The following is a 15519-nucleotide window of genomic DNA, read 5'->3' on the forward strand; positions in this document are numbered from 1 at the left end:
GAAAGATTGCTGGGGATTTATCCGGTGGGAATACTTCGATGTTTAAGTTAGTATTGTATATGGGAAGTAAAGAGAAACACGAAGGCTAAGAGTGTAGATCGCGCTTTTTTTCTATACTCGAAAGATTGGAGGTCCCAAGAAGAAGTTTTTTCCACTGCTCCGAGGGCTTTTATAGGGGCACTCTTTGTGAGATTGGGCATAACTGCCATCTGGCCTCCTGCCACAGCCGTTACCTGCCAGGGCTGCGTAGGTGGTCGTTGGGACGTACTCCTTACCCAGGCGAGTGACATGTCCCCAAAGTGACGGGCACGCCTCCGCCTACTAAGAGACGTGGGTGCAGACTGTCGAAAGGACAGGGACTGCGCCGTCAATAAGGGATATGGCGCAATCTGATTGGTATAGTATGTCAGATAGAAGCTTCCTATGGAATGCTCGTACAGCCCACTCATGAGCTACTTTGTAGCGAGCTCGGAATACTCCAGGAGTACCCTTAGTAGAATTAGTCCGGGGGATGACTTGTCTGTTGGGGAGCTCGGGCGAGCTGGTTTTCTTGGCTTGTAAGCTGAAGTTGCCTCGGAATATCCCTTTGGGGGTAGCTCGGGGAACCCAAAGCTTGCGTTGGGGCGAACTGCTTTATGGGCCCGTTACTTAGTTGTATCGGGCCACAATGCTGAGCTGTCGCTTCCGCCGGGTCAATGTCCACGTGTCGCCGTTTCATAGGTCGGGTCAAATCATCCTTCATCAATATGTAATTATTATATTTTGCTATACTTTATTATATTTATTACATAATTATTATAGTTAATTGTTTAATTAAATATGAATATTTAATTATTATTTTTATTGCATACAAAATAGATAATTAATTATATTATTTTTATTATTTAATTATATCTATTTATTTAACTATGTAATTGTTATATTTAATCACATATAAATATTTTATTATTATTCTTATTAATTATAAATAATATTTGATAAATATGCAAGTATACATTATTATTGATTAGTTATTAACGGATGGGGTATTTTAGTAATTTTCTTCAATCAATTTCAAATTATTTTCTACAAATAAATTCATTTTTTTATTCTTTTTCCAATCACTTCACCTTTACAAAGCAATTATTACTTATCTTAGTATTGCCATGGATAAAATTATTAGTTGTCGTTTTTCAGAATATATATCGTTTAGATATCAGAAAAAACAAAAACATAAAAAAAAATCATAACTTTTCATAGTACTTTTGTCAAAGACAACTTGCTTTCCAAAAATCAAGCATCAATACAAATAAACAGGCCTTAAGCCAACTAGATCAGACCCCATAAAAATATCGAATTAAAAAATATATATATGAGGGTGTTCTATCATAATGGTGTGGGAAAGGTACGCCAGTTAATTGGCTGAGGCTTGGGTGAAAGACATCTTAGATGACCAAATTGCGAGTAACTCATTGGACAAGAGTATACTTGCTGAACTTGGTAGCTGTGCTATGGGCTATAGAAGTAAAATCAATCATTATTAATGAGAAATAAATGAAAGTGAGAGATGATTTATTGTGTATCATGTGGATTTGCCACAATTTCAACAAATACAGAGATGTTACCAATGACTTGATGCGATGACCCATTTATTTATTAGTCATTAAGCTTAGTTTGGAAAGTGTAAAAATCTTATAGGTTCAAACTGATGTATTCAAATCTGCGCCCCACAACGTCTCATATTATATAGTCAGGGTGTATTGAAAACATCTTGCGATGATAATATCAGAAAAGCTGCGAAAGGTTGTGAGGCGCAGATGTGGATTCCAAACTAATAAGATTGTAATGAGTAAAAAATAATGGCATTTGATGTAGTGTATATGACCAAATCTTGTAGGATGAACACGTGGGGACAGTCTATTCTGACAAAAAATATATATTTTTTTAAATAAAAAGTGATTTTGAAAACGGAAGATTTGCTGACTAAATTAATGGTTTTTAATGAAAAAACCTTCTGAGATAAAAAAGAACTGATCACCTGGTTTTTTTTTTTTGGCCCAACCATCTGGTCTGGAATGCTTTTGGGCCCGATCATTTTGCTATCCAGAACCAGAAGATTCAAAGATGGTTTAGATTTTCAAAATTTGTTCGATAAACAACGACTTGTCTCTCTTTTTTTAAAACGAAAACGATACTTGTCTCAATATTACCGTAGAACAATAGTTGTGATTTGTGAACCGTTGGATCAGACTCTAGATGATTCAGACCATACCTCAATCGCCTTGTCTCTTGTTTCAGTTTCTGGTTCTGGAACATATTAAAAATTTTAAACTGAAAAATAGGTTGTCGTTTCCAAACTACTTGTCAGAAACCAGCTATGCCATATTTTACATACAATGCAAAATATTGCAACCTGTAATGTATCAACGTCGTGAGACCGGATCACCTACCAACAAAACACATTCCAATCCTCTACCAATGTCATCTCACACCGCACATGTCATGTATAGCGGGTCCCAATTTCATGGTGGATCTCAGACTCAAGTTAAATTGTGCGATGTGAGATGATGTTGGTAGAGGGTTGGAATGTGTTTTATCGGCAGAAGATCTCAATTCCAATGTTGTAGGGTCCCTTGGGGCCGGATTCCAAACTACTTGATGTCCGGTTTTTGCAAAACCATCTTCCTTCTTATCCAATGCAGCACAAATGACAAATGTGAATCATTGATTAATTGGTTCCATCCACCACTTCAACTATATATTTTCTATCTATGATGTAGAAAAGATATGATATGAATAGAGTTTTAACCAATCAAAATCCACTCATAAATTTTGATAAATAATACCTGATTGACTACTACGTTTATGATTCCAGTAGACTGGTAAGAAGTTTTTGATATATGATATCTTTTTCATATCATAATTGAATCCATCCATTGAACCATCTTTAGATTCTTTACTTTAAATATCGAGAAAAAAAATCTGGTAATATGATAGAACCTTGTCTCGGTTGGTTCCAAAACAGATAACTTTTTAAGTAAAGGTTTTAGAAAACGTTATTGACCCAAAATGTTGAATCAAACCGGAAACCTGTCACCTTTTTTAGACCCATAGACCCATTTATCATGTGGTCTATTATTTAATTTATAAAATAAAACCCATTTATTTGGTCAGGGAACAACTGCTCAATCCTAGGGATGCAAATGGATTGGATGATATTTGAATCATGGTATATTTGAATCCAATCCACATTGTTCATGCTGGATCCGATTCGATCCGAAGATCCAATCAAATCAGATAGGGATGCAAACGGATTAGGTAGCCATGTGATTATTCCCCAGCTGCAGTACCATCTAGTAAATTAATAACTAGTAAGAATCCATTTGGTTTGAAAATGGAAATTGAAATGGTCTATTTTTATAGTTTGTTTGATTCAGATAACAATTAAAATAGGAATTGAAATCAACTAGAATGAGATTTCATTCCCTCAACTAATTGGAAAATACCATTTCAATTTCAATTCCAATTCCAAACCCCTATTCCTGTGAGGCCGTGAACCAAATGGACCATAAATAATTTTGGTCCCAACCAAGTTATCACATGGAATAGAGAAGCCTTTGGGGTCATTTGGACTTCTCTAAACAACCATCCACCAAAATATTTATAAAGAAAGCCATCCACCAATAATATGTCGTTAAGTGGGTCCCAATTTATTCAGTGGCCAAATGAAAAGATGGATTGATTATCATACCCCTTAAGTAATTTATTATAAGAGTACTTTATCTAATAAATGGCAAAGCAATAATTTTATTTAGTCAATTCAGACACCTGTAATTAACAACTTTCTATTTCTCTCTTATTAATTAACAACTTTCCTTCAACTTCATGTATCACATTTCAACAGCAGCCCAACAGTAGTTAGAACCTTTGTAGTACGCTACTGAACCCGGGCCCATGGGACTTTTGTTTGCATTCAACAACATGGGCAATGGGGGTACACTAACACTATAATTCTCTCTGTTCATTTTCACAACTTGTTTTTTGAAAGCCTAATAGGAGAAAAAAAAAAAAAAACTAATAGGCAATGGTGTTGCTAGGGCTGCATTTAGCATTACTTATTTTAAGGATTCGTCTCCTTTTTTCAGTTAAAATGTTCTTATGAACAATAAGTTTTTAACTGTAAAAAGAACATAAGTCCTTAAGATGTAGGCTGCATTTGACATAGGACTCCTCTTTTTTACAGTTAAAAGTTTAGTATTTATAGGGGCATTTAACCATAAAAATAATATAAGTCCTTAAAATAAGGAATATCAAATGCAGTCTTAGCAACAAAAGAATAAGCTGCATTTCATATAGTTGACGAGTAGCAAGAATCCTGATGAATCACCTCCCTTGAAACCCCCTAAAGTTTGTAATTGCAATTACCTCTCCTGAACTTTTTAATACAGTTGCAAGTGGATGCCTTCTATTAGAATCCTCTAACAAGAAGTCTGAAATTTTCCAAAATACCCATGCAATTACTTTTGACCAAAATGTTTATTTTCCAAATTTTCTCTTCATATCCAATTATCTATCATTGCCCCAAATCCTTTCAATCTCTTCTCCTAAATTGATTTATTCTCAAATTTGTCCTTAACTACAATTTCTCAAAGTAGAAACCAGCCTCGATAGTAATTGTATGGGTATTTTGGACATTTTCATGTCTCTTGTTAGAGGATTCTGACAAAGAGGGTATGCTTGTGATTATGTCAGGAAGTTCAAGGAAGGTGATTGCAATTATCAAACTCCATGGAAGATATAATTCAACAATTTATCCTATGACATTGTTCGTCTTTCAAAATGTCACTACTCGGGCAAATGCATTTACCAAGTAAATGTTTCATAGGAAACGCTTACCTGGATAAGTTAAATTACCCAAGTTCTTTTGATTCATAAGTATTAAGTAAGTTTGATAATAACTTTTTTACCCATAAAATATTAGACTTGTCTCATTATGTTTTCTAGCCCCCTGGAAAAGTTATTTACCCACCTGAGAGTATGGAGAGTAACCTTATCATCGAGCCCAGAATTTATCGAAAAAACACTAATCACTCTCGAAAGGAAACGGAGGCCTATAAATAAAAAATTAAAAGAAAACAATACTTTTAGCTAAATACAGGTTTACATGCATCTTTAGAACTGTTGGACTTGAATCCATCTGAATTCTAATACACTACAAGCCTCTAATTTTCAATCTTTGATCTAAGCAATAAACAACTCTCCTACAAGCATCTATAGTGATCCGTTAAAACAACAAAATCAAAGCCTTTCATGTATTGATATGGGCCCACCTGAAGTGATGTTTTGGTGGTGAACCCTTGCCCAGAAACAACCGGTTAGAACCTTTCAACCTTTCATCGGCTCGTTAGCTCGGGATTGTCTGTTTCCTTGACATAGAGCAAACAACCCAAACAACTAAAACTGTTGGCTTCAAAAGGGAAACTGTCTGGAAATTTCGTTGCAAACTGTTCTCCTTGGTTTCCACCTTCAGAATGCTGTAGGATGAATCTGACCCAAAGAGTCCCTCCCTCCTTAAATTGATAGTGATGTCCTAATTGATGCAGTTGCCCTAGTACTGCTACTTTTAATTTTTTTGTCTTCTTTCTTCATCAATGAAATGAAATTTTATGGGCTTTTGTCTTATATTCTCATCTTGTTCTTTTCTACATCTAAACCCTCGGAATGATTAAAACTATATTACATAACGTGCCCAACTTGATGATTACTGTAACCCTAGCTTAGCTTAGCTAGTAGCAGAGAAAGAGAGAAATGGATTATAGAAGTGAAGTAGAAAAGAAGAAAAAAGGATTAGTTGTTATACAAGAGCGAAGCTGTAGGGTGTAGAGACATAAACGCCAAAGAAACATCTGGTAAATCTGATGTTGTTGTTTTGCTGAAGTACCAAAGAAATTGCAGGATCAGGGTGTGGGTGTTCCTTCTTGGTTATTTGAACCAAGGTTTTAGCTAAGGACCCTTATACAGTACATATACATACAAAATAATACAAAATGTAAAGTTTTGCGTTCTACATATTTATATTTACACTCTTTCCAAACCGAGCTTTAGGGATTTGCTGATCTTAAAAATGCCGAGTCCCGGAACTAGGCCTCAACTTAGAAGGGCTGGAATTTACGGATTAATTATTAGTTGAAACTAACATTTTAATTATTTTTTGTTAATTATGTCTGGTTGGTGATAATTTATGGTAAAATCTGAAAAAAAAAATGTTGTCTCATGAGTGTATTTATATATGTTTGATCTTTTGCCAAATGGGTCTGTGATTAGTTTTATATCCCCCGCCCCCCCCCCCCCCCCTTTCATGGGCAAATTATTCGTGTCCAATGTGAATAAAATCATTTCAAGTAACTTAACAAAAACTTATTACTCCAAAGCCTGAATTGAGAAAACTTGGTTTATTGGGACTTCTGTACTGTAGGAGGTATTAGGTATGAAATGAGGAGACCAGATTTGGTCCCCTCACAGGTACATCCCACCATGCATGGGAAACATCTCCCATACTTATACATTATGGAGATGTTTCATATATGGTGAGATGTGCATGTGAGGTTGGTGTGAGGTGTCTTCTATGAAGAATAGATCCCAATTTTGAAATGAGAGTCATATAACCATCGATTATTAGCATTTTTGACTTAGTTTGAAACGAGTATAAATACAAATATATAGAGTGCAAAACCTTAAAACCTTGAATTTTATATATATTTATATTTGTATTCCTTTCAAACTGAACCATTGTTATTTACGGAGTTCATTCAAGAAGCACCATCGATCGGAAGCTTCCCAGAAATTGTATATATTTGGATCTCTCACCATCACATTGACAAACCCTAGTCTCTCTCGATCGTAGTAATGAAGAAGCGACGACATATATGAGGATTGGACCAGAGATATATGAAATGAAGCTTCATGGGTGCTTCCCAAGCTCGTCCTCTTGTTCATCGACCCCCCCCCCCCAACGACAGGACCACGTAATCTACATGTCGATGTCGACAATTTATAATTCTATTTCAAATCAGAATGTACTCTCGGACTTTCTGTTCTTGCACGGTTGAACAATCAAGAATCCAGAGATAGATGTGGATGGTGGCGAATGGCGACGTGTTGGGGGGTTTTCTCACTGGGATACAAACACTTTCCAAACGATCGACGTCAGCTTAAATTAATAAAAGGGAAAGGGTACAAGAGCGACGGGGCACAGGAGACATACAACGTACTAAACAAAGAAACAATGAAGAAATGGTGTGTGTGATGTGAGATACTCAATTCCTCAATCCTCATCCTTCCTCTCTGCGACTGTGCCTCCTATCAGACAGCCTTATTTTGGTGGATACAAATGATAGCCCATCCCACGCTTGGCGGATACAAAATACAAGGTATTACATTCTATACATTTGTATTTATACTCCTTGTAAACTGAGCCTTCCGAGTTGATGAGAAATAAGAGGAAGTCCAAGAACAGACCTCACCTCCTTTCTCCTCTTTTTCTTTCATCATCAAATCATCCCACCCGCCTCGAATTATAGAATAACAAAATCTGGGCCCAGGAATAAAGGCCCACGGCCCACCTTAAAACTACCCCCAGCCCCATGTAAACCAGTTTGACAAAATTGACTGTAGTAAAACCAACTTTGATTTGGGGAGACTAAAGTTGCAGGTGCAATACTGCACCTGAGACAAAGTTGGAGGGAGAAACGTGGTAGAGAGTGGAGAGGTGGAGTGAAGAAAAGCCAAGGTGGGTCTCCCATTCATTGTTTTCATTTGGGACGGCTTTCATGCAGCAGCTTCTAACATTATAATGGTTTTTGAACCCTCGTTGATCTAGATGGCCGGACCATTCGGCTTAAAAATCGTTCAGGCAATCAACTATGTTTCACCATTAACTTGTACCTTGGCCAAAAATCATTGACTTGATCAACTACTTGCTGACTCAAACGATCAAACCATCAACCAAAATTGGACACGGACAATGGTTTTGGCTGTTTTTTATTTCAACTATTTTTTATTTTTAAAATTGAAATGGACCATGTTCAAGCCAAACCATCAAACCGCTGATCCACAAACCGGTGGCCAAGCGGTTCCAACTTGATAAATAATCAAAAAAACTCAAAATAAGCTTATATGAGCCAAAAAAAAAAAAAAACAACTTTCTTCCGATGAAGCTATGTGAGCTACTCTCTTCTAAGCCGCTCAGTCAACACAGTTCAATCAACACAACCCTTCCGTGGGATAGAAAGGTCTCTGCTTAGTAAAATAAAATAAAATTAGATATATTTAAATATAAAATTGTTTTTCTAATCCTTTTGAAATGCTAATTACCTTGTAAATACTAAAGTTAAGTAAAACTTTTAGCAAAGATGGATCAAACTGTTATTTCCATATTGGGCGTCAATATCCCAGAACAAACGGACTTAAAAAGAAAGAAAAAACGAACTAAACAGTAATATTGTAAAATTACAATTTACAATGACCTTTTAACAACATGGCAATGCCTAGGGGCTTTTTTCTAAGGTGAATTGTTTTCTTTTAGGCCCCACTAGGGGTTCTCATGGTTTGGTTAACGAATCGTGGGCCTATTTTTTAAACCGAATTGGTATTATTGGTTTCTAGAAAATTGATAACTAAAACCAAATCGAAGCCGACTGATTAACAGGTTGACCAGTTCAGTTAACCATTGGTTTGATTTGTCAGTTTTTTTTATTTTTCATATTTACAATATATATAAAAAACTAGAAATATATATAATATTATATTTTAAATAATAAATAATATATTATATATAAAAATATATAATATACATAAAACATAGAAATATATATATATACCGGTCATATTCAATTAATAGCTGGTTTTCTATATTGATTAACCAAAACCAAACCAGTATCTTCGGTTTTTAAAAAATACTGAACCAACCAGTTCGGTTAACCAGATTTTCAGTTTGGTTTCAATCGGCTTTTCTTGCTCACCCTTAGGCCCCACACACGTGGTTTGAAAAGTATTGGATCTTAAATTTGAAATATAGAAATTCTTTCCAAAATTGAAAGTACCAAAAAAATGAAAAAAAATGTATAATATTTAGATAGAGAGTACGAGTATATGGATTTAGCTTATTTTTCCTTTTTATATTTTATTTTTAAGGGGTGTTTTGCAAATATACATGTTTTTGGTTTTCTAAAATAAGAACTGCCACAACGGCAAAATGGTGTTGTTTTTCCTTGAAAAAAAATCAAATTGATGAAAACCCCCTTAGCCCCAAACCATTTGAATGTGGGTTGGTGTGATCTGTAAAATAATTAAACTGAAACTTGTGAGAAGATAAATAGAAGATTTGGTTTGTATAGGGTATAACATACACCAAATATTAGCCCATGTCAGCATTTTGGTTTTTGGATGTGGAAATATCTTTCTTGCTTTTGTTAAAAAAAAAGGATTTTTTGTAATAAAACTGCCTGTTGATGTAATATATCTTAGAAACAGTAAAAAGCAAAAATATTCATATTAGAGAATACCCCATAGTGCTTATAAAAACTAATTTGAATGGCACATGCAAATATTGGAGTATCAGCTTTGGCTTGGGTCTGATGCTTAGAATACGCGGGCTTCTTCATTAGTCAAGAGGTTAAGTGGGCTTGGCTTGTTTTGGGTTTTGGCATTGGTTTGTATGAAGACAATACTATATGTTTCACTTATTAACGAATGTATTGAATGTAATAGAGTGATAGACATTATTCTATATTTGTTTATTGTGAGTCATGGGTTTGGGATTTTTTTTTTTTTTTTTGTATTAGCAGAATTGAAAGATAATAGATATTGCCTTTGGAGCATTTAAGGATGATTCCGTAACGCACTACCTATTAGGGGTCACAAGTAGACCTGTTCATGGGTTAGGATCGGGCTTGAATTTTGTTAAAATTCTAATGGATTCAGTTTGAAACCCGAGTTCAAGTCCGAGATAATATAAAGTTGGGCCCAAAGCCCGGCTCATGAACAGATCTAGTCAAAAGAGCCATCAATTTGCAATGTTGATGGAGTCAGAAAGTATACAGGGTGCGCCCCATGGGTGCCCCACAGTACATCCCAACCATGTATTGAAAATATCTCATAATAATAAGTACGAAAAATATTTCCAATACATGCTAAGATGGAATTCACATCTGCGCCCCACAATGCTTCAACACATTCCGACCTTGTATTGGAAACATCTCCTAATGACAAATTTAGGAGATAATAAGGCATAGAAATATTCCCAATATAAGGTCGAGATGTGCTATGGGGCGCCCCCTTGTGGGGCACGGATGTGAACTCGCTAAGATGTGCATATAGGGCACCTGTGGGTCCGTTTTATGAAACAATCTACACTTGCCTCTAATGAACAAGAGTCAATGGTTATTGGTAAACTAGTCAAGCCTAACCCTCTGCCAATACATTTTCGAAGCCAAAATCGTCGCTGACATTCCAATGATAATGAACGCGTAGTCTACAAAGAGGCCTGGCCTAAATCCTAAATTGGTTTATGTTAAGTCATAGTGGCCTGATGGGCCGTACTGTTCTAGAAATCCTAGGCCCAAATGAAAAAACGAGGCCTGAGGACGGGCTGCTACATCATGTACTTTGTGGCAATATGGGCTGGGGTAATGCCCGGGTAAAGAAACATTTATTATTGGACCAGTCCAAACGAATTTGTCTATATGAGACATTTCTTTGTAATCATATAATATTCAACCCAGCTCATTTTAGTTGAGGTCGATTGTCTCATAGTCTCGCGAACCTCCTGATTGAAATATACCTTTTTTAACATTCATCAACTTTAAATGCAAAGTCTGCATCCATTTTTCAGATGCAAATTTTGCTCTCATTTTTTGGATGCAAACCTGTTTTGAAATCTGTATTTACCGTCGTCATTTTCCAGAAATGAATGCACTCTTATTGAACACTAACAAAACTAAAATATGCACTGAACTGGCATTTGCACTTTTTCCAACACCGAACTTCACTGCGTTGGCTTCATTTGTGTCAAGAATGTTCAAGTTCAAGCCCATTCAGAGCAACTATGGGCGCAAAAGTAGATGAACCGTTGGATTTCAAGCATCCAAACACAACCCCAATAACATGGAGCTATTAATGAAAATATCCGACGACCCAGATTCATATAGCATTGCGTTACCAGCAGGGCCAAATTCGCATTCATCCAGCAGATCAAAACCGATGATATAGAAGTCTGTTCTCTGATCAAAAACCGTTTTGTCTGATTTTAGAATCTGATCATATTCAATTCGTTCATACTTCATACATCATAGTTGGATCAGATAGAGATCACGGCCGCAGGGCAATCTGATTCCATATGTTTCAACGCGTACCAAACGGATCCTGACATGGCCCAACTGATTCTCCGTTTGGCTTATTTCCCTAGCGGATTGTTCCATCTTCCACAAGCCAATTTCAAATGATGAAAGGGATGGTTCCGCATTCCTCGTTTCAAGTTCCACAATGGCGGGACGGATTGGCGCCATTTCGAAAACATCCTTCCCGGGTTTTCTTCTCTATAAATCAAACCCTTCATCTCTTCTTGCCACTCGAATCATCCTGAGAAGTCGAGACGATACTCTTCCAATCGATTCGTAAGCTTCTCAACCATCAAGATAAAGATGTCTCAGCAAGATCTTCAAAACGGGAGTCCAGAAGTTAAAGAGCCTGCTCCCAAGGTTCAGAGGATCGACCAAAATGGCGTTTCTGAAGTTTTCCACGACATCCCTCTTTTGAGGGTGAAGCGGCTATCGGAAAAAGCTGTTTTGCCTTCAAGGGCATCTCCTCTCTCAGCAGGCTACGATCTCTCTAGGTAACAAAATGGCTTCCCTTTGGCTTCGTTTACTGTAATCCTTGGCGGTCGCGACACTGCTGTCTAATGGGTGTGTCGTTTCCTGTAATCTCTCATCTTTTCAGTGCGGCAGAGACTAAAGTCCCAGCGAAGGGGAAAGCCCTGGTTCCGACTGATCTGAGCATCAGCATACCCGAAGGGACATACGCCCGTATCGGTAAGTATTACATTTAGCTGTGAGGAGTTCTAAGTTTCTGGCTCTTTTCATTCGAAAAATGACCGCAATTTAATGTGTGCAGCACCACGATCGGGTCTGGCGTGGAAACATTCAATTGATGTGGGGGCTGGTGTGATAGACGCCGATTATAGAGGTCCTGTTGGGGTGATTCTTTTCAACCATTCCGATTTCGATTTTCAAGTAAAGCCTGGTGATCGGATTGCCCAGTTGATCATTCAGAAGATAATGACGCCAGAAGTTTTGGAGGTTGAAGATTTGGATTCAACTGCAAGGGGCGCTGGGGGATTTGGATTCAACTGGGCAATCCGATCTATTGCTTTTGTTTGTTCTTAAATGGAGTGTTCTGCCGTATATTCTCTCAATTTATGGTATTCTGGGATTCGTTTTAGGGCGAACGGGTAGCGTGCTATATCTTACGTGACTCGACGCGAGCAGTGGAAATACAATATTACAATGTTCATAAAAAAATTATATATTATTCTGCTAGAAAAGCATTTCTTTATATCTTTTACAGCCAAAACAATATACAGGGCTTATAAATAGGCAAACTTACTGAAAAGTCCTATCCATTTTGAAATCAGTTGAAACTTCTCCGTTAATCAAAAATAGTTCAATAGACTTCCATGATTTGAAGATAGGTTGGCCTAGTAGAATACTGTCACGTTACTCATGAGATCGGAACCCTATTATCTTATTAGGGTCCCACTAATAGTTATTCATGGGCTAAGAGATTACCAAATGCCGCGCATGAACTTTGTTTTTAGGCCATGGTCAACAGGCCAATAATATCCACTGCTGAGTCTCTATCGCGCGCTCATATCTCTTGTGACAAGCATTCAGAAAGATTGGTATTTCTGAGCTGGACTACATTTATTACATAAGAATTAGTAGATAATATTTGGCCCGTTATATAAGCATAAGAATTCAGTCTCATTGAGAACATCCATTATTTTTATAACAAATGATGAGGGCAGATTTGGCCCTATGCCATTGTGACACATGGTTTCATGACATCTAGATGCCATTTAGGTGATGATTTAGAGTGTTAGATTGTAATTTGTCTGGTCTTGACTTGGTTACTTGTCTTTATTGCCAATCTAGTGATTTTGATCACAACTTAAGCTTATTAGGACCATCTTGTTTAGGGTCGACTTGTAGTATTTCGTCATTGGTTGATGTGACTTTCCTCGAGGGTTTGTTGGTTTGACTATGGTTTAGGTGGTGATTTATGAGATGTGTTCATTGACAAATTGGACATGCATATCTTGATGCTCTTAGGTTTTTTGAAAGCTGGTTTATGTACCGAATGTTCTAGTGGATTATCAATATGCATAGCAATTACCTCCAGGGATTTCGGATCGATTAGGCGATTTTTTGAAAATTTAAAATGCAGTGCATGAAGCTCATGCCAAACAAAACTTATATAAAAACGCTAAATCCAATGATATGAAAAGGTATGTGTGATTATTAGTTCACTAGTTCTTTTTATCTTCAAGCTTTCAGTTCGCAATTAAGACGATACAATATTAACTTAAACATTGGAGTGAACTTATTGAGTTAGCCATCCTGAGTCCTTTAATATCGATTCTTTGCAAGTTTTTCTAAAGAAATACCCATCTTGGCAATCAACCTAGTTTGACACTCAATCTACCCCTTAGTTCGACATCTAAGTCATCATCTAACAAAAATCTTCTACTTCGGTTTTTGAATCATCTACCACTTAAAAATAGTTTGAACAATAAAATGTTACCAAAAAGCCCTTCATCAACAAAGATTAGATTGGATTGGGAACCTCAATTTTTGAGCAATTAATTTTCATTTTTTTAAGAAGCAAATGATTCCTCTACATCAATTATATGAACATTGTATCCAAAGAGTTTTCACTAATCAAAACCGACCCGTGAATTTTGATAAATTCTATCTGGTTGGTTAACATATCTTTGATATCAGTTGAGTTGATTAGTTACAGATTTTTCAGATATTAATGTCTTTCCGTGTCATACTCAACCATGATAGCATATATCATGTTGAACTCTAAACGGTTGTGTACTGTGCATCTGGAACATCTCCCATCGATAAAAATTTAGTGGCTGTAGTCTGGCATGGCATGTGTGCTAGATCCCATTTTGCTCCCTCCCCTTTTCAACAGTTATTTTAGTCTTAGAGGGCCCAAAATGACTTAAATACCCCCAATATCAAATTTGAGGGTGCACCTCACACATTTGTATTTAGTATTGGGGGATTTTAAATCCTCAAAATTCCCTCAAATGTAAGACGTTTATGATTTTTTTCCAATTTCACTACTGTAATTTTTTTTTTTCAATTTCATGTACAAATAATTGCTTACATAAAAAAATTCTTATGAAATAAAATTTTAATATTTTTTCAATTTATTATTTCATACACCTCTTTACAGGCCTAACTATCAATAAAAATTGTTCGTCTAACTGCCAACCTGCCATCCTCTAGAATTTTCTCTACAGAAACCATGACAGATTTTCAATTTAGGTGATGTTTGGCATCAATGCCGTTGCTTCGGAAAATGGTGATACATCGTTGAAATAATCAGTGCTCTAGAAAATGGTGATATGTTTGGAATCGTTTTTTCATAAAAAATATTGCCCTAAATCATGCCTTAGAAATTGAAAAGGCGTGGTCTGGGAAAACGTCTAATTCGATATTTTCTCAATTTGGAACATGATGTGGCAGTGATGTAGCATCCAACGTTTATTATATTTAAATTGATATGGTGCATTGTGATGCAGCATATCCTAAATGCATCTCTTTTTTAATAAACCCTAAAACATGTTCTACGTTTTTTCAGCTGTTGGACTTATTTTTCTGTTTTTTAGTGTATTTAAATGATTCTGATCATGTTTTGGTCGATTAAATTCATTGAATGCACTGATGAATTGTTGAAACATTTACTTTTCTCTCACTTGGAAAAACAGCTTTTGGGGTGTAATTTTCTGCTTTGAATGCAACATCTATTAATTATTGTTCTTTTATTTTGCAAAATTCTGCTATTTTAAATTATGACATTTTCAGCAATTTACTTTTTTTTCATTTCATTTTCCATTGTATTCTGTGTATTTTAGTCAGTTTTTTTTTGTGATTTCTTTTTTTTTCAATATATTCTGGTTTTTCCATGCAATTTTATTCAATTTTCAGATTTTCCTACTTTGTTCTTTTTTTTTCCATTCGTCTATAATTTTTCTATATTAACTTATGAACTTTTTCTATATTAGTTTACTATAATTTTATTAATCCATGCAACACCTAGTAATTGTTCTTTTTTTTTTTTTTTGCGAATTTGTGCTAGTTTTAAATTACATTTTTTTCAGAAATTTACTCCATTTTTTATATCATTTTACGACATTCTATTCTAAGGTTCAAAGTATTGACACATACCGGCCCGTATTGGCCAATATGT

The 15519-nt window shown here is 35.9% G+C and overlaps 1 protein-coding gene across 1 annotated transcript; it reads left to right on the forward strand.

Moving 5' to 3' along the window:
* Window positions 1-11594: 11594 nt before the first annotated feature.
* On the forward strand, window positions 11595-12588 carry LOC148850915 (deoxyuridine 5'-triphosphate nucleotidohydrolase-like). The gene is made up of 3 exons (XM_088943236.1): window positions 11595-11869; window positions 11974-12065; window positions 12148-12588. Exons 1-3 carry the CDS (start codon window positions 11679-11681, stop codon window positions 12417-12419), a joined length of 555 nt encoding a protein of 184 aa, XP_088799362.1. The 5' UTR covers window positions 11595-11678; the 3' UTR covers window positions 12420-12588.
* Window positions 12589-15519: the final 2931 nt, after the last annotated feature.

The sequence above is a fragment of the Nelumbo lutea genome, chromosome 5 (assembly GCF_056320005.1).
Source record: "Nelumbo lutea isolate HS-2025 chromosome 5, American lotus-T2T, whole genome shotgun sequence".
In the NCBI taxonomy this organism is placed as follows: Eukaryota; Viridiplantae; Streptophyta; class Magnoliopsida; order Proteales; family Nelumbonaceae; genus Nelumbo; species Nelumbo lutea.

What these genes read in the sequence shown, in the direction of transcription:
- LOC148850915 (XM_088943236.1), top strand. Translation starts at nt 11,679, where the DNA reads ATGTCTCAGCAAGATCTTCAAAACGGGAGTCCAGAAGTTAAAGAGCCT. An exon ending in GCAGGCTACGATCTCTCTAG is followed by an intron (nt 11,870 to 11,973) that starts GTAACAAAATGG and finishes TCATCTTTTCAG; the next exon opens with TGCGGCAGAGACTAAAGTCC. An exon ending in AGGGACATACGCCCGTATCG is followed by an intron (nt 12,066 to 12,147) that starts GTAAGTATTACA and finishes TAATGTGTGCAG; the next exon opens with CACCACGATCGGGTCTGGCG.